At 49.8% G+C, this 22,439-nt stretch overlaps 1 protein-coding gene across 4 annotated transcripts in view; it reads right to left on the bottom strand.

Moving 5' to 3' along the window:
- The window catches only part of spega (striated muscle enriched protein kinase a), a 396,078-nt gene that overhangs the window by 289,188 nt on the left and 84,451 nt on the right, over positions 1–22,439 (bottom strand). The window contains exon 1 of one of the 4 annotated variants that reach the window (XM_087989396.1): positions 310–1,178. The exons of the other annotated variants lie outside the window; for them this stretch is intronic. Within the exon in view, the coding sequence (XP_087845522.1) occupies positions 310–397 (88 nt within the window). The 5' untranslated portion in view covers positions 398–1,178. Of the gene's footprint in view, positions 1–309; positions 1,179–22,439 lie in introns of those variants that run through there. 4 annotated transcript variants of the gene reach the window in all.

The following is a 22,439-nucleotide window of genomic DNA, read 5'->3' as shown; positions in this document are numbered from 1 at the left end:
GATCCTTCCTGTAACGTACCCTATCACACTGGGGAAGAGGGAGAAGGGAGGGGGATTCCGACCATGCAAGGACAATTCCCTATATCCCCCCTCACACCCAGCATCCCCAGCTAATCCCCCTTTAACGCTATTAAACTGAGTCCCGCACCAGCAACAACTGTCTCTCTGCCTGGGGTGAAGTATTCTGTGCCTCAGGCTCCCTTTCTCCTCAACACACTCATATACACCTACAGTCTCCACACACACAGACACACAGTTCTTACATCTCTCTGATATTCAGCACCATTTACATCTCTCTCTGTCTCTTACCTGAAGCCGTTTTTTTTGACCAGATTTTTTTCATGTTCCCAGCCTGGCTCAGGGTCTCTTGCTGATGCGACCGGTTCTGCCTGATCATTCAGCAACTGCCTGACGATAATTCTTCCAGCCTCAGCCTCCTGACTGGCAGCTACTGGATAGAGCAACTAAACAACCCTCCTTGCATTTTTGCTATTTCAGCCTGCTGTGCATGTGTCTGTGCGTCTCTCTCCGTGTGTGTCTGTGTGTGCCTTTATGCCAGTCTGTTCGTATTTGTTTATGTATCTCTCTGCGTCTCTGTGTGTGCTACTGTGTATTGCTGTGTATGCATCTCACTGTTTCTGCCTATCTCATTGCCAATGTGTTTATTCCTCTGCGTCAATGTCTGCCTATGTTTGTGTGTATTTGTGTGTGTGTGTGTGTGTGTATATGTCTGTATCTGTGTTTTTAGTATGTGTTTTGGTATGTATATCTATCTGTGTGTGTCTCTATATATATGTACTGAACTTATGGCCGTGTAGATGTTTATGTGTGTAGCTTTGTGTCTGTATATGTTTGTGTGTCTGTGTACATCTGTCTCTCTGTGTATCCTTGTATGTCTGTCTGTGTGAGTCTGTCTCTGTGTGTCTTTATATGTCCCTGTCTGTATGCGTGTATGTCTCTGTCCGTCTGAGTGTGTGTGTAAACACTTCCAATCAGGACAGCCTCTCCTCCGTGCTGACAGCAATCCGCGTTTCGAAATCAACAAAACAAATAATTTTCTCTCTAGTCTCCCTCTGTCAGTCTCAATTGTGCGGGACACTTCGGCTGATGCAGAAAGGCAGACAGAGTACAAATTCAGCAGCTATACAGATTACCGGGGGAGAGAGATAAATACAGGCCTAGTTGCCTCTTTGAAACACCAGCCTCTTGCAATATTCCCGTGTGCTGCACACCCTCTCTTGTAGGTGATAAATTATATACACACACAGATCAATCACAGTGACATCAAACTGCTCCAGATCAATTCTCCTATTGTGATAACAGGCAACTTAACCATTTCACGCCTCCTTAAACCCACACCACCTCACCACAAACACAGCCTCTCTCACACAGACAAGGACAGACATACTGTCTCACCCACAGACACACATTTTATTTTATTCATTCACAGGATGTGGACATCACTGGCTGAGCCAGCATCTCTTACCCGTCCCTAATGTAAATAATTTAGAGTAAAACACACTGCTGTGGGTCTGGGGTCAAATGTAGGCCAGACCAGATAAGGAAGGCAGTTTCCTCCCCTAAAGGACATTAGTGAACCAGATGGATTTTTACAACAATCAATGTGTTTCCATGGTGATTGATTCCATGTTTTTTAAAAAAAGTATAGAGTCATAGAGATGTATAGCACAGAAACAGACTCTTCAGTCCAACTCGTCCATGCCGACCAGATATCCTAAATTAACCTAAATTAATGGCCCATATCCTGCTGAACCTTCCAATCATATACCCATCCAGATACCTTTTAAATTGTATCAGCTTCCACCACTTCCTCTGGCAGCCCTTTCTATACAAGCACCACACTCTGTGTGAAAAAGTTGCTCCTCAGATCCCTTTTATACCCTTCCCCTCTCACCCTAAACCTATGCCCTCTAGTTCTGGACTCCCCGACCCCAGGGAAGAGACTTTGTCTATTTACCCTATCCATGTCCTTCATGATTTTATAAACCTCTATAAGGTCACCCCTCAGCTCCAGGGAAAACAGCCCCAGCCTGTTCAGCCTCTCCCTGTTGCTCCATCCCTCCAATCCTGGCAACATCCTTGTAAATCTTTTCTGAACCCTTTCAAGTTTCATAACATTCTTCTGATAGGAGGGAGATCAGAATTGCACACAGTCTTCCAAAAGTGGCAGAACCAATGTCCTGTACAGCTGCAACATGACCTCCCAACTCCTGTACTCAATACTCTGACCAATAAAGGAAAGCATACCAAACACCTTCTTCACTATTCTATCTACCTGCAACTCCACTTTCAAGGAGCTATGAACCTTCGCTCCAAGGTCTCTTTGTTCAGCAACACTCCCTAGGACCTTACCATTAAGTGTATAAGTCCTGCTGGGATTTGCTTTCCCAAAATGCAGCACCTCGCATTTATCTGAATTAAACGTCATCTGCCACTTCTCAGCCCATTGCCCCATCTGATCAAGATGCCGTTGTAATCTGAGGTAACCCTCTTCGCTGTCCACTACACCTCCAGTTTTGGTGTCATCTGCAAACTTACTAACTGTACCTCTTATGCTCGCATCCAAATCATTTATGTAAATGACAAAAAGTAGAGGACCCAGCACCGATCCTTGTGGCACTCCACTGGTCACAGGCCTCCAGTCTGAAAAACAACCCTCCACCCTCTGTCTTCTACCTTTGAGCCAGTTCTGTATCCAAATGGCTAGTTCTCCCTGTATTCCATGAGATCTAACCTTGCTAATCAGTGTCCCATGGGGAACCTTGTCGAACGCCTTACTGAAGTCCATATAGATCACATCTACTGCTCTGCCCTCATCAATCTTCTTTGTTACTTCTTCAAAAAACTCAATCAAGTTTATAAGATATGATTTCCCACGCACATAGCCAGACAATGTTTTTTATTAAGCAAGGGTATCAAGGTATGTAGGTCCAAGATAGATATATGGAGATAGGTCACTGGCCAGCTAGGGTCTTATTGAATGGTGGAGCAGGATCAAGGGCTGAATGCCCTGCTCCTGTTCCTATGACAGAGTGGCACTCCCTCAGTGCAGTACGGAGAGAGGCATCCTTGATTTTATGCTCTAGTTTCTGGACTGGGTATTAAAATCACAACATGACACAGAAATGAGAGAGAAAACCAGAGGTGCAAAGTGACTTTGCAATTCAGTAACTCTGCTTCGGCAAACGCTGTAACTGAACCCTAGGGCAGATTAATGCTCCCTGTGAGCTGGTCATGGTAGAGCAATAATGTAATAATCCAGCAGCCAGCCGAAACTCCTGGGTCACAGGTTCAAATCTCAGTCTGGGGACTGTTGAAGTTTGAGATCTGCGTGTGAATCTAAAGTTTCCAAACAAGTCTCAGTGATGATGATGACTCTGAGCTTATTGCTAAAACGTTTTGGAAAAAGTTCACAAAACACATTTCAATTCAGAGTGGTCCATGCATTGCCATGGGGATCGCACCAGGGTTAAGGTGTCTCCCGATTTGGAAAATGCCTGGGTGTCTTTCTCATCCCTACAGACGGCAGGGTCCTATGCATGAGCATCAGTTTCAAGAAAATGTAATGACCCCATTGTTGATGGGCTCTGAGACACAGGGTGAAACCCCGAGGGAGGGAGCTGAGCCGAGGGAACCTCAATAGAGTGGAGCCCTTCTGTCTCCTCCAGTCAGTGTCTGAGGTGAAGTGTCCTCAGGCCAGTATGGGCCTGATGAAGGGCTTTTGCCTGAAACGTCGATTTTACTGCTCCTCAGATGCTACCTGAACTGCTGTGCTTTTCCAGCACCACTCTAATCTAGACATTGGGGTGAAGGTGAAGCCCCCTCCGGGGCTATTTGTGGACAGGATCACAGTCTTTTTCTGCCCTTGGGCCCATCATTGCGTCACGGAACATGTAGTGAGGTTTCACAGCCAGTGAGGCAGCCCTTCGGATACCAATGGCAGACCAGCACGGAACAGGAGCAGGGATGTGTTGCTGCAGTTATACAAGGCCTTGGTGAGGCCACACTAGAGTATTGGGTGCAGTTTTGGAATCCGTTTCTGAGGAAGGATGCTCTTGCTCTCAAGGGAGTGCAGCTGAGGTTTACCAGGCTGATCCCGGGGATGGTGGGACTGACGTATGAGGAGAGATTGACTAGGTCAGGATTGTTTTTGCTCAGATTTGAGGGGGATCTCAGACACTTATCAAATGCTAACAGGACTAGACAGGGTGGATGCAGGGAGGATGTTCCCGATGGTGGGTGTGTCCGGAACAGGAAGTCAGTCTGAGGATTCGGAATGGACCATTTAGGACAGAGATGAGAGACATTTCTTCACCCAAAGAGTGGGGAGCCTGTGGAATTCCTTACCACAGGAAGGAGTTGGTGCCAAAACATTGAATGTATTCAAGAGGCAGCTAGACATAACAGTTGGGGAGAATGGGATCAAGGGTTAAGGGGAGAAAGCAGGATTCGGCTATCGCATTGGATGATCAGCCATGTCTGTAATGAATGGCAGAACAGGCTAGAAGGGTCGAATTGTCTCCTCCTGCTCATATCTTCTATGTTTTTATGCTTTTATGAATAAATTGACCTCCTTGATTGGTCAGTCCACTGGAGGTGGGTGTGCATTGGACATTCTGCCACGTTTTCCCAGCATTCCCCCCACCAACTCTGACATTAAATGGCTGACAGAGTGTACGTCAATGTGCCTTTAAGAGACTTACTCATGATATCATCACCATATTATAGCGTGTGACCTGAGGTGATGAACTCTCAGATTTCATCTTACTCAGGGATCACTTAAAGCATGCCACTCTGGATAACTGGGAATACAGCACATAGAACAATACAGTGCAGAACTGGCCCTTTGGCCCTCGATGTTGCACCGACCTGTGAACTAGATTAGATTAGATTACTTACAGTGTGGAAACAGGCCCTTCGGCCCAACAAGTCCACACCGACTCGCCGAAGTGTAACCCACCCATACCCCTACCTTTACCTCTTACCTAACACTATGGGCAATTTAGCATGGCCAATTCACCTGACCTGCACATCTTTGGACTGTGGGAGGAAACTGGAGCACCCGGAGGAAACCCACGCAGACAAGGGGAGAATGTGCAAATTCCACACAGTCAGTCGCCTGAGTCGGGAATTGAACCTGGGTCTCTGGCGCTGTGAGGCAGCAGTGCTAACTACTGTGCCACCGTGCCACCCACTATGCTCAGCTCGTCCCCCTACACCATCCCAAAATCATCCATGTGCTTATCCAAGGATTGTTTAAATCTCCCTAATGTGGTTGAGTTGACTACATTGGCAGGCAGGGCATTCCACGCCCAAACCACTCTCTGCGTAAAGAACCTGCCTCTGACATCTGTCTTGAATCTATCACCCCTCAATTTGTAGTTATGCCCCCTCGTACAAACTGACACCATCATCCTAGGAAAATGTCACTGTCTACCCAATCTAATCCTCTGATCATCTTGTATCTCTTTATCAAATCCCCTCTTAGCCTTCTTTCCAATGAGAACAGAGCCAAGTCTCTCAGCCTTTCCTCATAAGACCTTCGCTCCAGACCAGGCAACATCCTGGTAAATCTCCTCTGCACCTTTTCTAATGCTTCCACATCCTTCCCAAAATATGAGGACCAGAACTGTACACAATATTCCAAGTGTGGCCGCACCAGCGTTTTGTACAGTTAGAGCATGATGTTGTGGCTCCGGAACTCAATCCCTCCACCAATGAAACCTAACACACCGTATGCCTTCTTAACAGCACTATCCACCTGGATGGCAACTTTCAGGGATCTCTGTACATGGACTCCAAGATCCCTCTGCACATCCACACTACCAAGAATCTTTCCATTGACCGAGTACTCTGCTTTCCTGTTATTCTTCCCAAAGTGCATCACCTCACATTTAGCTGCATTGAACTCCATTTGCCACCTCTCAGCCCAAATCTGCAGTTTATCCAAGTCCCCCTGCAATCTGTAACATTCTTCCAAACTGTCTGCTACTCCACCGACTTTAGTGTCATCTGCAAACTTACTAATCCGTCCACCTATGCCTGTGTCTAAGTCATTTATAAAAATGACAAACAGCAGTGGTCCCAAAACAGATCCTTGTGGCAACCACTAGGAACCGGACTCCAGGCTGAATATTTTCCATCAACCAGCACTCGCTGCCTTCTTTCAGAAAGCCAGTTTCTAATCCAAACTGCTAACTCACCCTCAATCCCATGTCTCTGTGTTTTCTCCAACAGCCTACCATGTGGAACCTCATGGCTGTACTGAAGTCCATGTACGCAACATCAACTGCCCTAACCTCATCTACATGCTTGGTCACCTTCTCAAAAACCTCAATGAGATTTGTGAGACATCACCTGCCCTTGACGAAACCATGTTGATTATCTGAAATCAAATTGTTGCTTGCTAGATGATTATAAATCTTATCTCTTATAATCCTTTCCAAAACCTTTCCTACAACAGACGTAAGGCTCACCGGTCTTTCGGAATCTGATCTCTGCTTCACTTCTCATGGGATGTGGTTCAAGTCAGTATTTATTGACTGTTCCTAACAGCTCCTTGAGCTGAGCGTCTCACCAGGGATATTTCTATTGGCAGTTCAGAGTCAACCATGTTGTTACTGATCCCAGAATCACAAAGCAGAAAGAGGCCATTTGGCCCATTGTGCCTGTACTGGCTGTTCAAACGAGCATGGTTACCCAGTTCTCATTACTGTATTTTGCTCTGCACTCTCTCCAGTGCACTCACAGCTTTCCTGTAATGTGGTACTCACAACTGTATAATTACTCCAGCTGAGGTCGAACAAGGGTATTGTACAAGTCCAGCATCATCTCCTTGCTCTTATATTCTATGCTCCTATTAATAAAGTTGAGAACACTGTGTGCTTTATTAACTACTCTCTCCCCTGTCCTGCCACCTTCAATGATCTGTGCACATAAACACCCAACTCCCTCTGCTCCTCATCCCGCCCATAAAATTGTACCCCCATTTTATACTAACTTTTAAAATCTCTATAACCTCCAACAGCGCCTACACCTCCTCCCTATCTCTGTCACCCTCTCCAGCCCCTACACCTCCTCCCTATCTCTGTCACCCTCTCCAGCCCCTACATCCCCCTCCCTAATTCTGTCAACCCCTCCAGCCCCTACACCCCCTCCCTATATTTGTAAACATCTCCAGCCCCTATACCCCCTCCCTATCTATGTTACCTCCTCCAGCCTCTACACCCCCTCCCTATATTTGTAAACTCCTCCAGCCCCTACACTCCCTCCCTATCACTGTCACCGCCTCCAGCCCCTACACCCCCCTCCCTGTCTCTGTCACCCCCTCCAGCCCCTACACCCCCTCCCTATCTCTGTCACCCCCTCCAGCCCCTACACCGCCTCCCCTATCTCTGTAGCCTCCTCCAGCCCCTACACCCCCTCCCTATCTCTGTCACCACCTCCAGCCCCTATACCCCCTCTCTATCTCTGTCACCCCCTCCAGCCCCTATACCCCCTCTCTATCTCTGTCACCCCCTCCAGCCCCTACACCCCCTCCATATCTCTGTCTCCTCCTCCAGCCCCTAGACCCCTTCCCTATCACTGTCCCCCCTAACCCCTATACCCCTCCCTATCTCTGTCACCCCCTCCAGCCCCTACACCCCCTCCCTATCTCTGTCACCCCCTCCAGCCCCTACACCCCCTCCCTATCTCTGTCACCCCCTCCAGCCCCTACACCCCCTCCCTATCTCTGTCACCCCCTCCAGCCCCTACACCCCCTCCCTATCTCTGTCACCCCCTCCAGCCCATACCCCCCCTCCCTATCTCTGTCACCCCCTCCAGCCCATACCCCCCTCCAGGTGTCCAGATGTTCTAATTCTGGCCTCTTGCTATCCCAGAATCATAGAATTATTGTTGTGCAGGAGGAGGCCATTTGGCCCATTGAGCATGCAATGCCCCTTCTAACCAGTGTCACGACCTCGCTCCACCCTCCTGCCTTTGCCCCAGGTTGGGTTAATTGTTGCCACCCAACCCCCCCAAAGGCTGTGTCCTTACTTGTCTGGGAATGGAAATGTAAATAATTGCAAAGTTAAGAAGGGCTGACTTTAATCATTGGTAATAATTGCAGAGTGTTGGGGAAGCAAATGAAGGGGGAATTGTGTGGAGAGAAGGAGATTAATAAATGGAAAACTGTTTGAAATCCCGGCTCTATGTGATCTCTGTGAATTTTCAAGAATCAGACTGTGACTCCCCTGGAACCAGCTTTGGGAATGACCCCTCAGAATGTGACAATGCCCACTTGGGAGCAGATGGAGATTGGAGAGCAGTCGGTGGAACTCTTGCGCTGCCTAGTGGCAACAGTGAGGTATTGACCTGAAAGGATGTACAGCTCCTGATCCCGATTTCACATAAGTGTTTTTCCCACATCTTAAAGTTTGACTCTGTCCTCTCTGTGTCAGTGCTCTCCCTCCTGTACCACCTTCACCCATTTTCCCAGTTCCTCCTCCTGCTCCCCCCCCCAACCGTCATCCTGAAATTCCGTCCCTCTGTCACACTGGGGCAGCAGGAGGCCATTCAGCCCCTCCCTCATTCATATATAAAAGCAAATTACTGCGGATGCTGGAATCTGAAACCAAAAGAGAAAATGCTGGAAAATCTCAGCAGATCTGGCAGCATCTGTAAAGAGAGAAAAGAGCTGACATTTCGAGTCTAACTGACCCTTTGTCAAAGCTTAGATTTAATTACTAACGAGAAATCTATCTCTGCCTCAAGCACGGAACATAGTAAATAGGAATGGGAGTAGGCCATTCAGCCCCTCCAGTCTGCTCCACTATTCAATATCATCCTGGCTGATCATCAAACTCAGCCAACTGCTCCCACCTTCTCCCCATCCTGCTTGATCGCTTTAGTCCAAAGAATTATATCTAACTCCTTCTTGAAAACATTCAATGTTTCACGGTTAACTGTGGCAGAGAACTCCCCAGACTCCCTAGTCTCTGGGAGAAGACATTTTTCCTCATCTCCATCTGAAATGGTTATCCTGTATCTTTAGACTGTGACCCACCCCTACCCCAGGGAGCAACCTTTCCTGTGTCTAACCCTGTCTACTTCCTGAGAGAATTTTGTAGATTTCTATGAGATTCTCATCATTTTTCTAAACTCCAGTGAATACAGTCCTCACTGATCCATCGCAGTTCACACATCAATGCTGCCACCCCAGGAATCAGTTGGACATAACAGAGATTCAGACTTCCAAAGCCTCACCACTCTCAGTAAAAAATAATTTCTCCTCATCTCGATCTTAAATCAACTGTCTTTTACTCAGAGCCTCTTGGTTCTAACTGGGGGGTGGATGCTGGAGGTGAGGACTTAAGCTGAGTGTGAGAGAGATCAGGGACTGAGGTTGGAGATCAGGGTGTGAGACTGGAGATTAGGGAGAGAGACTGGAGATCAGGGTGTGAGGCTGGAGATCAGGGAGTGAGACTGGAGATCAGGGACTGAGGCTGGAGATCAGGGAGCGAGGCTGGAGATCAGGGAGTGAGACTGGAGATCAGGGTGTGAGACTGGAGATCAGGGAGTGAGACTGGAGATCAGGGAGTGAGACTGGAGATTAGGGAGAGAGGTTGGAGATCAGGGAGTGAGGCTGGAGATCAGGGAGTGAGGTTGGAGATCAGGGAGTGAGGTTGGAGATCAGGGAGTGAGACTGGAGATCAGGGAGTGAGACTGGAGATCAGGGAGTGAGACTGGAGATCAGGGTGTGAGGCTGGAGATCAGGGAGTGAGACTGGAGATCAGGGACTGAGGCTGGAGATCAGGGAGTGAGACTGGAGATCAGGGAGTGAGGTTGGAGATTAGGGAGAGAGGTTGGAGATCAGGGAGTGAGACTGGAGATCAGGGAGTGAGACTGGAGATTAGGGAGAGAGGTTGGAGATCAGGGAGTGAGGCTGGAGATCAGGGAGTGAGGTTGGAGATCAGGGAGTGAGGTTGGAGATCAGGGAGTGAGACTGGAGATCAGGGAGTGAGACTGGAGATCAGGGAGTGAGACTGGAGATCAGGGTGTGAGGCTGGAGATCAGGGAGTGAGACTGGAGATCAGGGACTGAGGCTGGAGATCAGGGAGTGAGACTGGAGATCAGGGAGTGAGGTTGGAGATTAGGGAGAGAGGTTGGAGATCAGGGAGTGAGACTGGAGATCAGGGTGTGAGGCTGGAGATCAGGGAGTGAGACTGGAGATCAGGGTGTGAGGCTGGAGATCAGGGAGTGAGACTGGAGATCAGGGAGTGAGGTTGGAGATTAGGGAGAGAGGTTGGAGATCAGGGACTGAGGCTGGAGATCAGGGAGTGAGGCTGGAGATCAGGGAGTGAGACTGGAGATCAGGGAGCGAGGTTGGAGATTAGGGAGAGAGGTTGGAGATTAGGGAGAGAGGTTGGAGATCAGGGAGTGAGGTTGGAGATTAGGGAGAGAGGTTGGAGATCAGGGAGTGAGACTGGAGATCAGGGTGTGAGGCTGGAGATCAGGGAGTGAGACTGGAGATCAGGGTGTGAGGCTGGAGATCAGGGAGTGAGACTGGAGATCAGGGAGTGAGGTTGGAGATTAGGGAGAGAGGTTGGAGATCAGGGACTGAGGCTGGAGATCAGGGAGTGAGGCTGGAGATCAGGGAGTGAGACTGGAGATCAGGGAGCGAGGTTGGAGATTAGGGAGAGAGGTTGGAGATTAGGGAGAGAGGTTGGAGATCAGGGACTGAGGCTGGAGATCAGGGAGTGAGGCTGGAGATCAGGGAGTGAGACTGGAGATCAGGGAGAGAGGTTGGAGATCAGGGACTGAGGCTGGAGATCAGGGAGTGAGGCTGGAGATCAGGGAGTGAGGCTGGAGATCAGGGAGTGAGGTTGGAGATTAGGGAGAGAGGTTGGAGATCAGGGAGAGAGGTTGGAGATCAGGGAGTGAGGTTGGAGATTAGGGAGAGAGGTTGGAGATCAGGGAGTGAGGCTGGAGATCAGGGTGTGAGACTGGAGATCAGGGAGCGAGGCTGGAGATCAGGGAGTGAGGCTGGAGATCAGGGAGTGAGACTGGAGATCAGGGAGTGAGGTTGGAGATCAGGGAGAGAGGTTGGAGATCAGGGAGTGAGGTTGGAGATTAGGGAGAGAGGTTGGAGATCAGGGAGTGAGGCTGGAGATCAGGGAGTGAGACTGGAGATCAGGGAGTGAGGTTGGAGATCAGGGAGTGAGGCTGGAGATCAGGGAGCGAGGCTAGAGATCAGGGAGAGAGGTTGGAGATCAGGGAGTGAGACTGGAGATCAGGGTGTGAGGCTGGAGATCAGGGAGTGAGGCTGGAGATCAGGGAGTGAGGCTGGAGATCAGGGAGTGAGGCTGGAGATCAGGGAGTGAGACTGGAGATCAGGGAGTGAGACTGGAGATCAGGGAGCGAGGCTAGAGATCAGGGAGAGAGGTTGGAGATCAGGGTGTGAGGCTGGAGATCAGGGAGTGAGGCTGGAGATCAGGGTGTGAGGCTGGAGATCAGGGAGTGAGGCTGGAGATCAGGGAGTGAGGCTGGAGATCAGGGAGTGAGGTTGGAGATCAGGAAGTGAGGCTGGAGATCAGGGAGTGAGGCTGGAGATCAGGGAGTGAGGCTGGAGATCAGGGACTGAGACTGGAGATCAGGGAGTGAGGCTGGAGATCAGGGTGTGAGGCTGGAGATCAGGGAATGATGCTGGAGATCAGGGTGTGAGGCTGGAGATCAGGGAATGATGCTGGAGATCAGGGTGTGAGGTTGGAGGAGAAAGTGAGGACTGCAGATGCTGGAGATCAGAGCTGAAATTGTGTTGCTGGAAAAGCTCAGCAGGTCAGGCAGCATTCCAGGAGGTGGAGAATCGACGTTTCGGGCATGAGCGCTTCTTCAGGGCTCCTTCCTGAAGAAGGGCTCATGCCCGAAACGTCGATTCTCCGGCTCCTCCTCAGGGAGGAGAGGCTGGAGATCAGGGAGTGAGACTGGAGATGAGGGAGGGAGACTGGAGATTAGGGAGTGAGACTGGAGATCAGGGAGGGAGACTGGAGATTAGGGAGTGAGACTGGAGATCAGGGAGTGAGACTGGAGATCAGAGAGGGAGACTGGAGATTAGGGAGTGAGACTGGAGATCAGGGAGGGAGACTGGAGATTAGGGAGTGAGACTGGAGATTAGGGCGTGAGACTGGAGATCAGAGAGGGAGACTGGAGATCAGGGAGTGAGACTGGAGATCAGCGAGTGAGACTGGTGATCCAGGAGGGAGACTGGAGATCAGGGAGTGAGACTGTAGATCAGGGAGTGAAGCTGGAGATCAGCGAGTAAGACTGGAGATCAGGGAGGGAGACTGGAGATCAGGGAGTGAGGCTGGAGATCAGCAAGTGAGACTGGAGATCAGCAAGTGAGACTGGAGATTAGGGAGTGAGGTTGGAGATTAGGGAGGGAGAGGAGATCAGGGTGTGAGGCTGGAGATCAGGGAGCGAAGCTGGAGATCAGGGAGAGAGAATAGAGATCAGGGAGTGAGACTGGAGATTAGGGAGGGAGACTGGAGATCAGGGAGCGAGGCTGGAGATCAGGGAGCGAGGCTGGAGATCAGGGTGTGAGGCTGGAGATCAGGGTGTGAGGTTGGAGGACAAAGTGAGGACTGCAGATGCTGGAGATCAGAGCTGAAATTGTGTTGCTGGAAAAGCGCAGCAGGTCTGGCAGCATCCAAGGTGCAGGAGAATCGACGTTTCGGGCATGAGCGCCTCTTCAGGGCTCCTTCCTGAAGAAGGGCTCATGCCCGAAACGTCGATTCTCCTGCTCCTTGGATGGAGACTGGAGATCAGGGAGGAGAGGCTGGAGATCAGGGAGTGAGACTGGAGATCAGGAGGGAGACTGGAGATCAGGGAGGGAGACTGGAGATCAGGGAGTGAGACTGAAGATCAGGGAGGAGAGGCTGGAGATCAGGGAGTGAGACTGGAGATCAGGGAGGAGAGGCTGGAGATCAGGGAGTGAGACTGGAGATCAGCGAGTGAGACCGGAGATCAGGGAGGGAGACTGGAGATCAGGAAGTGAGACTGGAGATCAGCGAGTGAGACTGGAGATCAGGGAGGGAGACTGGAGATCAGGGAGGGCGACTGGAGATCAGTGAGTGAGATTGGAGATCAGTGAGTGAGACTGGAGATTAGGGAGGGAGACTGGAGATCAGCGAGTGAGACTGGAGATCGGGGAGTGAGAGTGGAGATCGGGAAGGGAGACTGGAGATCAGGGAGAGAGACTGGAGATCAGGGAGTGAGACTGGAGATCAGGGCGTGAGACTGGAGATGAGGGAGTGAGACTGGAGATCAGGGCGTGAGACTGGAGATCAGGGAGTGAGATTGGAGATCAGGGAGTGAGACTGGAGATCAGGGAGTGAGACTGGAGTTCAGGGAGTGAGACTGGAGATCAGGGAGTGAGGCTGGAGATCAGGGCGTGAGACTGGAGATGAGGGAGTGAGACTGGAGATCAAGGCGTGAGACTGGAGATCAGGGAGTGAGATTGGAGATCAGGGAGTGAGGTTGGAGTTCAGGGAGTGAGACTGGAGATCAGGGAGTGAGACTGGAGATCAGGGAGTGAGAGTGGAGATCAGGGAGTGAGGTTGGAGTTCAGGGAGTGAGACTGGAGATCAGGGAGTGAGACTGGAGATTAGGGAGTGAGACTGGAGATCAGGGAGTGAGACTGGAGATTAGGGAGGGAGACTGGAGATCAGGGAGCGAGGCTGGAGATCAGGGAGCGAGGCTGGAGATCAGTGAGTGAGACTGGAGATCAGGGAGTGAGGCTGGAGATTAGGGAGTGAGACTGGAGATCAGGGAGTGAGACTGGAGATTAGGGAGCGAAGCTGGAGATCAGGGAGAGAGAATAGAGATCAGGGAGTGAGACTGGAGATCAGGGGAGACTGGAGATCAGGGAGGGAGACTGGAAATCAGGGAGGGCGACTGGAGATCAGGGAGTGAGGCTGGAGATCAGTGAGTAAGACTGGAGATCAGGGAGTGAGGTTGGAGTTCAGGGAGTGAGACTGGAGATCAGGGAGTGAGACTGGAGATTAGGGAGCGAAGCTGGAGATCAGGGAGAGAGAATAGAGATCAGGGAGTGAGACTGGAGATCAGGGGAGACTGGAGATCAGGGAGGGAGACTGGAGATCAGTGAGTAAGACTGGAGATTAGGGAGGGAGACTGGAGATCAGTGAGTGAGACTGGAGATCAGTGAGTGAGACTGGAGATTAGGGAGGGAGACTGGAGATCAGCGAGTGAGACTGGAGATCGGGGAGTGAGAGTGGAGATCGGGAAGGGAGACTGGAGATCAGGGAGTGAGGCTGGAGATCAGGGAGTAAGATTGGAGATCAGGGAGCGAGGCTGGAGATCAGGGAGCGAGGCTGGAGATCAGTGAGTGAGACTGGAGATTAGGGAGTGAGACTGGAGATCGGGGAGTGAGACTGGAGATCAGGGAGTGAGACTGGAGATCAGCGAGTGAGACTGGAGATCAGGGAGTGAGACTGGAGTTCAGGGAGTGAGACTGGAGATCAGCGAGTGAGACTGGAGATCAGGGAGTGAGACTGGAGTTCAGGGAGTGAGACTGGAGATCAGCGAGTGAGACTGGAGATCAGGGAGTGAGACTGGAGATCAGGGAGGGAGACTGGAGATCAGTGAGTGAGACTGGAGATCAGTGAGTGAGACTGGAGATTAGGGAGGGAGACTGGAGATCAGCGAGTGAGACTGGAGATCGGGGAGTGAGAGTGGAGATCGGGAAGGGAGACTGGAGATCAGGGAGAGAGACTGGAGATCAGGGAGTGAGACTGGAGATCAGGGCGTGAGACTGGAGATGAGGGAGTGAGACTGGAGATCAGGGCGTGAGACTGGAGATCAGGGAGTGAGATTGGAGATCAGGGAAAGAGACTGGGGATCAGGGAGTGAGACTGGAGATCAGGGAGTGAGACTGGAGTTCAGGGAGTGAGACTGGAGATCAGGGAGTGAGGCTGGAGATCAGGGCGTGAGACTGGAGATGAGGGAGTGAGACTGGAGATCAAGGCGTGAGACTGGAGATCAGGGAGTGAGATTGGAGATCAGGGAGTGAGGTTGGAGTTCAGGGAGTGAGACTGGAGATCAGGGAGTGAGACTGGAGATTAGGGAGTGAGACTGGAGATCAGGGAGTGAGACTGGAGATTAGGGAGGGAGACTGGAGATCAGGGAGTGAGACTGGAGATCAGGGAGTGAGGTTGGAGTTCAGGGAGTGAGACTGGAGATCAGGGAGTGAGACTGGAGATTAGGGAGTGGGACTGGAGATCAGGGAGTGAGACTGGAGATTAGGGAGGGAGACTGGAGATCAGGGGGTGAGACTGGAGATCAGGGAGCGAGGCTGGAGATCAGGGAGCGAGGCTGGAGATCAGGGTGTGAGGCTGGAGATCAGGGAGTGAGGCTGGAGATCAGGGAGTAAGATTGGAGATCAGGGAGTGAGGTTGGAGATGAGGGAGTGAGAGGCTGGAGATCAGGGTGTGAGGCTGGAGATCAGGGAGTGAGACTGGAGATTAGGGACTGAGACTGGAGATTAGGGAGGGAGAGACTGGGGAATCAGGTTGTGAGACTGGAGATCAGGGAGTGAGGTTGGAGATCAGGGAGTGAGACTGAGATAAGGGTTTGAGAGGCTGGAGATCAGGGAGTGAGACTGGAGATTAGGGAGTGAGAGGCTGGAGATTAGGGAGGGAGAGACTGGGGAATCAGGTTGTGAGACTGGAGATCAGGGAGTGAGGTTGGAGATCAGGGAGTGAGAGGCTGGAGATTAGGGAGTGAGACTGGGGATCAGAGAGGGAGACTGGAGATCAGGGTGTGAGACTGGAGATCAGGGAGTGAGACTGGGTTTCAGGGAGTGAGGTTGGAGATCAGGGAGTGAGACTGGAGATCAGGGTGTGAGACTGGAGATCAGAGAGTGAGGTTGGAGATCAGAGAGTGAGACTGGAGATCAGTGAGTGAGGTTGGCGATCAGGGAGTGAAGCTGGAGATCAGGGTGAGACTGGAGATCAGGGAGTGAGGTTGGAGATCAGGGAGTGAGACTGGAGATCAGGGAGTGAGACTGGAGATCAGGGTGTGAGACTGGAGATCAGGGAGTGAGGTTGGAGATCAGGGAGTGAGACTGGGGATCAGGGAGTGAGACTGGAGATCAGGGAGGAAGAGTGGAGATCAGGGAGGGAGACTGGAGATCAGGGAGTGAGGTTGGAGATCAGGGAGGAAGAGTGGAGATCAGGGAGGGAGACTGGAGATCAGGGAGTGAGGTTGGAGATCAGGGAGTGAGACTGGAGATCAGGGAGTGAGGTTGGAGATCAGGGAGTGAGGCTGGAGATCAGGTAGTGAGACTGGAGATCAGGGAGTGAGACTGGAGATCAGGGAGTAGAGGCTAGAGATCAGGGAGGGAGGTTGGAGGTCAGGGAGGGAGACTGGCGATCAGGGAGTGAGACTGGAGATCAGGGAGTGAGTTTGGAGATCAGGGAGTGAGACTGGGGATCAGGGAGTGAGACTGGAGATCAGGGAGTGAGGTTGGAGTTCAGGGAGTGAGACTGGAGATCAGGGACTGAGGCTGGAGATCAGGGAGGGAGATTGAGGAGTGAGACTGGTGATTGGGGAATGAATCTGGAGATGAGAGAGTAGAGCCAGTGATTAGGGAGCAATGATGTGGAATGTCACCGAGGGTCGGGGATCTGGAGGGAATCGACGCTGTGACATCGGGAGAAATGAGAGGTGTGGTGTCAGAATAGTAAAGTAACAGTAGCAGGAGGATGTTGGAGGATCTGAGCAAGAATGGGAAGGTGCTGTCAAGGGAGAGTGAGGTTCAACAAATGGGAGAGAGAGTCTGCAAAGCAGGAAGGAGATGGAGTGGTGGAGATAGAATCAGAGTTGGTGATTGTTGAGAAATGAATGCAGGCCTTGTTATCTGTGGCTTAGTCATTCATGGGATTGTGGGTATGACTGGCCAGGCCAGCATTTATTACCCATCCCTAATTACCCTGAGAGTAGTTAAGAGTCAACCACATTGCAGTGGGTTTGGAGTCACGTGGATGCCAGACCAGGTAAGGATGGCAGTTTCCTTCCCTGAGTGACCCAGATGGGCTTCAGTCCAGATTCATTATTGGATATAAATTCCACCATCTGCCGTGGTGGGATTCAAACCTAGGACCCGAGAATATTCCCTCAGTTCCTGGATTAATCGTCCAGTGATAATACCACTAGACCGTCACTCCCCACTACCACACACCTGAAAATCAAAACCTAGCCTCCAAAAATCAAATCTCCAAACGGCCTTCATTGTACAATATTTGAGCCCCGGTCTGATCTTTGTGGACTTGTATGGATTAGTCAGGATACCTTTTCGGGGAGGGGATGTACTCCTTTAGACATGTTCCCGGAACAGCTTTTGGACAGTAACCTGCTCTTTCAAGAACAGAAGCTTCCAGGTGCAATTGTTAACAGGAGTCAGGAATGTGTGTAAAATCGTTAACTCATTCGTCCATTGGATCTATCAACAGACCAGTTAAAACCACCTGTCAAAAACATTGAGGAATTCAAATAACCATCTTTTTTTTTAAATGTCCAGACCAGAATACAGAAAGAAAGCTTTCTATTTTACTCTACTTGTTGACATAAGCTGCCATGATCGGATTAGTATACCTGACAGCTATCACAATCTTCCATTATCATGGAGGGGTGCCTGCCTTTTCACAGTTTGATTGACAGTCTCAAGTGGTGATAGACTCTTTGAACTGGACAATGAGTGTTCTTGAATGGCATTTCGTGGATTGGAAAGGCAGTCAGTGTGGTCTTTTACATGAGGGTGTCTCTTCCTTTCATTTAAAGCCCGCATTAGACACACCAACCTTCACACGATTTCATTTCTCCGAGGAAGGAAGTGAAAGTACTGCAGGGGACACAAAAACAGGTGGGACAGCAGGCTATGAAAGGGACACACGCACGTTACAGAGAGGTACTACTGGGCTAAGAAAGTGGACAAAGAGTTGGCAAATGGACTACATTGTGGGAAAATGTGAAGTTGCTCATAGTCATAGAGTCATAGAGACGTACAGCATGGAAACAGACCCTTCAGTCCAACCCATCCATGCCGACCAGATATCCCAACCCAATTTAGTCCCCCTACTAATCTGAGAATGAGGGCCAGAGCCTCCAGGAGAGATCTCATTGAGTAGTGGAACGTGGTGGAACAGGCTGGAGGGGCTGAATGGCCAACTCCTTACCCTTTATTTAATAGTCTTAGCTCAACGTGGGTCCTGAAGTCTGCCCATTGTGGCATGGTAGGTGTAAGGGAGAAGGATGGCAAACCAGGAATTGGCACTGAATTGGCTTGGGGGTCTATGAAGGCCCGTGTGGGAGGACATAATTTGGTATAAGGGATATTGCGGTTGATTGGAGGGTGTTGGATAGGCATTGAGGGCATGATGGGCCATGGAGATGTGAGTGGATAAGGGATTGCTGGGTTGAGTGTTGTGGGGGCAGGTTGGGTGACATGAAGTAGAATGGATGGAGCTGGGGTGTATGTGGGAGTTGAGTGAACAGAACCCCTGACCCTCTTGTTTCTATCTGTCAGCCAGGACTCCCTGATTGGACCAGGTTCCCAATCTGGGAACTCACATTCTATGAGGTTCAGCTGACTGACCCCATTACAATCCTTACAGTGGGATTTGTCCCAACTCAGGAGTGGAGACTCATTTCATATTTCAGCAACAGGCTTGGGATTACAGTGACAACATTAACATCTCATCCCATGGGAATGAGCTGGAAAGCAACATCTCTCTCCCAGATTTCCTTTCAGAATTCAGGCTGAATGTGATCAGATGCTGCAACGTCAACTCCTAACACATTGCCTGCTGACATCACTGATTCACTGTCTCGGTGCATTCCAACATAAAGGATCATGGGGATTGCTCTCTCGTTAGAGAGACAGAGAGAGAGACGCCTGCTGGTGGTTTACCCTGAGGGTCACCATGCCATGCCTCAGGTGAGGGGAGAGTCATAGAGTCATAGAGATGTACAGCATGGAAATAGACCCTTCAGTCCAACTCGTCCGTACCAATCGGATATCCTAAATTAATCTCATCCCATTTGCCAGCACTTGGCCCCTATCCCTCTAAACCCTTCCTATTCATATACCCATCCAGATGCCTTTTAAATGCTGTAATTGTACCAGCCTCCACCACTTCCTCTGGCAACTCATTCCATACACGTACCACCCTCTGTGTGAAAAAGTTGCCCCTTAGGTTCCTTTTATATCTTTCCCCTCTCACCCTGAACCTATGCCCTCTAGTTCTAAACTTCCCCCATCCCAGGTAAAATACTTTGTCTATTTATCCTATCCATGCCCCGCATGATCTTGTAAACCTCTATAAGGTCACCCCTCAGCCTCCGACACTCCAGGGAAAACAGCCCCAGCCTGTTCAGCCTCTCCCTGTAGCTCAAACCCTCCAACCCTGGCAACATCCTTGTAAATCTTTTCTGAATCCTTTCATGTTTCACAACATTTTTCCTACAGGAGGGAGACCAGAATTGCACCCAATATTCCATAAGTGGCCTTTCATGGTAACCTCTGCCGATGTGGGAATCGAACCCGCGCTGTTGCCATTCCAAACTGCCTGTCCAGCCAACTCCACCCCACATATCAGGGACTGAAACAAAAACTGGGGAAAGCATGGGCTTTTTTTAAAAACAGATTGGGACATTACAGTCTGAGCGGATGTGGTTCTCCCAAAAAAGGAAGAAATATTTTCATTTCTTTTTCAAAACGACGGAAGTCTGTGTTTTACAGGTGAATAAGTCCTTCTTTATACGTATGGGATTTGTTGTAAAATTAGGAAAGCAGCAGAAATCTTTGCACTGCAAGCTCTCCCACACAGCATAGCACTGGGACACGGACAGACATCACACCTACTGTTAAAAAACCCGAGCTATCTTGGGAATGTAATTTGGGGGAAGATCTGGGATTTATATATCAAAGAACAGAAACCAGCATATCCCATTTTAAAAGAAGAAAGTATTTAATCTAAGATTGTTCACTGTATCACATCTGCATGACACTGGACTCCTTTGGCTATAAATTCTGTGAACATGATCTTAACCTCCACAACCACCTGATGAAGGAGCAGCGCTCCAAAAGCTAGTGCTTCCAAATAAACCTGTTGAACTGTAACCTGGTGCTGTGTGTGATTTTCAACTTTGTACACACAACAAAGGTGGTAATGACAAGATAATCTCTTCCTACCTAGTTAGTTATGCGGCAGGAATGCTGAACCAGCTGCCAGTTTTCCTGCAGCCTGCAGGCAGGATACAGACTGGATGTGAGAGTGAGAGTGACTCTCTCTCTGGAACTGCCTGGAAATGTAACTATGGATGGACATCACTCTGGGCTGGGACTCAATCAGAAGTTGTACTTCACCCCCACCATAGCCATGGTTTGCCAAACCCTCTGATCCTGCCCTGCCATTCCATAGCACCATGGCTGACCGTCCAACTCAGTCCCTGTTCCTGCTTTCTCTCCATACCCTTTGATCGGCCTAGGAACTAAACTTAAAGCATCATATTGCATGGTCCTACTCTCCCATGAGAAACAGAGAAAGGATTCCTGATGAAGGGCTTTTGCCCGAAACGTCGTTTTTCCTGATCCTCGGATGCTGCCTGACCTGCTGTGCTTCTCCAGCAATTCTCTCTTGACTCTAATCTCCAGCATCTGCAATCCTCACTTTCACCCGAAACAGAGAGAGGTATCTGCTGCTTCAGGTGAGGGGGGAGGTTGAGAAGGAGAGTCCTTCATGGTAACCTCAGCTGATGTGGGAATTGAACCTCACTAGCTATCCAGCCAACTGAGCTAACCAATCCCCATAATGAGAACCATTTCTAACTCCTTCTCAAAAACATTCAATGTTTTGGCCTCAACCACTTTCTGTGACAGAGACTCCCACAGGCTCTCCACTCTCTGGGTGAAGACATCTCTCCTCATCTCTGTCCAAAATGGCTTACCCTGTATCCTTAGACTGTGACTCTTCCCACCCCAGTGCTGGACTCCCTGGTCATTGGGAACACCTTTCTTGTCAAAATGTGTGGTGCTGGAAAAGCACAGCGGGTCAAGTAGTATCCGAGGAGCAGGAGAGTCGACATTTCAGGGATAAGCTCTTTATCAGAAACGATGTGCTCAAAACGTCGACTTTCCTGCTCCTCAGATGCTGCCTGACCGGCTTTGCTTTTCCAGCACCACACTTTTTGACTCTGATAAACTCCAGCATCTGCAGTCCTCACTTTCTCCTAACATCCTTCCTGTGTTTATCCCTGTGTAACCCTGTTAGAATTTTACAGGTTTCTATGAGATCCTCTTCGTTCTTCTTAACCTCAGTGAATATAATCCTAACCAGTCCCGTCACTCTTCATAAATCAGTCCTGCGATCTCAGGAATCAATCTGGGAAAAACTAGGATTATCCCTGAATCTCCGTGATGTCTCTCCAGACAAAAATCTGTGAAAAGCCACAAGGACAATTGTTCTTTGAGCCTGAAAATGATGAGAGGGTAAGAAATAGGAGTAGGAGAAGCTGATTACATTTTTTGAGGATGTGTCGAGCTGTGTGCATGACAGTAGTGTTGGGGATGAAGTCTACATGGACTTCAGCAAAGCTTTGGTCAAGGTTTTGCAGGTAATTTAATGAAGTAGCTCCAGGAATGATTTAATTCTAACTGGTTAACAAGCAAAGAGTCCACAGGATTTAGCAAATTGGATCCAAATTTGGCTTAGTGGCAGGCACCCGTGAGAAGTGTTTCTATAATTGGAAGCCTGGGTCTAGTGTGTACCCCAGGGATCAGTACTGGGTGCCTTGCTGTTTGTTGTGTACGTTAATGATCTAAATGTGAATGGAGGAGGTTTGGTCAGTAAGCTTGCAGACCACATGATAACTGGCGGCATGCTATACAGTGAGGGGGAGAGCCTTAGACAACAGGTCGATATAGACAGGCTGGTGAGATGGACAGAACAATGACAGAAGGGATTTAGTCCTGACCAGAGTGCAGTGATGCATTTTGGGAGGATTAACTAGAGAATGCACAATGATTGGTAGGACCTTAGGAAGTCCAGAGGATCAGAGGGACCTGGGTCTGCATGCCCATGGGACAGAAAGTGGTTCAGAAGACCAAAGGGATACTTGCCTTTATTAATCAAGGCACTGAATACGAGAGCAAGGGAGGGTTTGGGATGGAGCTGTCTTTAATGTCCAACAGGCCACAGCTGGAGTACCGTGTACAGTATTGGTCTCTCCACACTATAGGAAGGATGTGATTGTACTGGAGGGGAGTGCGGAGGGAGATTCACCAGGATGTTGCCTGGGATGGAGCGACTCAGCAATGAAGAGGCTGGATAAGCTCTGATTGTTTTCCCTAGAGCAGAGAAGGC

The sequence above is a fragment of the Chiloscyllium plagiosum genome, unplaced genomic scaffold, assembly GCF_037043375.1.
Source record: "Chiloscyllium plagiosum isolate Xiang-an unplaced genomic scaffold, Cpla_swu_hap1 HiC_scaffold_7, whole genome shotgun sequence".
In the NCBI taxonomy this organism is placed as follows: domain Eukaryota; kingdom Metazoa; phylum Chordata; class Chondrichthyes; order Orectolobiformes; family Hemiscylliidae; genus Chiloscyllium; species Chiloscyllium plagiosum.
Note: the sequence above shows the minus strand (reverse complement) of the source record. Positions and strands in the feature narration are given on the sequence as shown.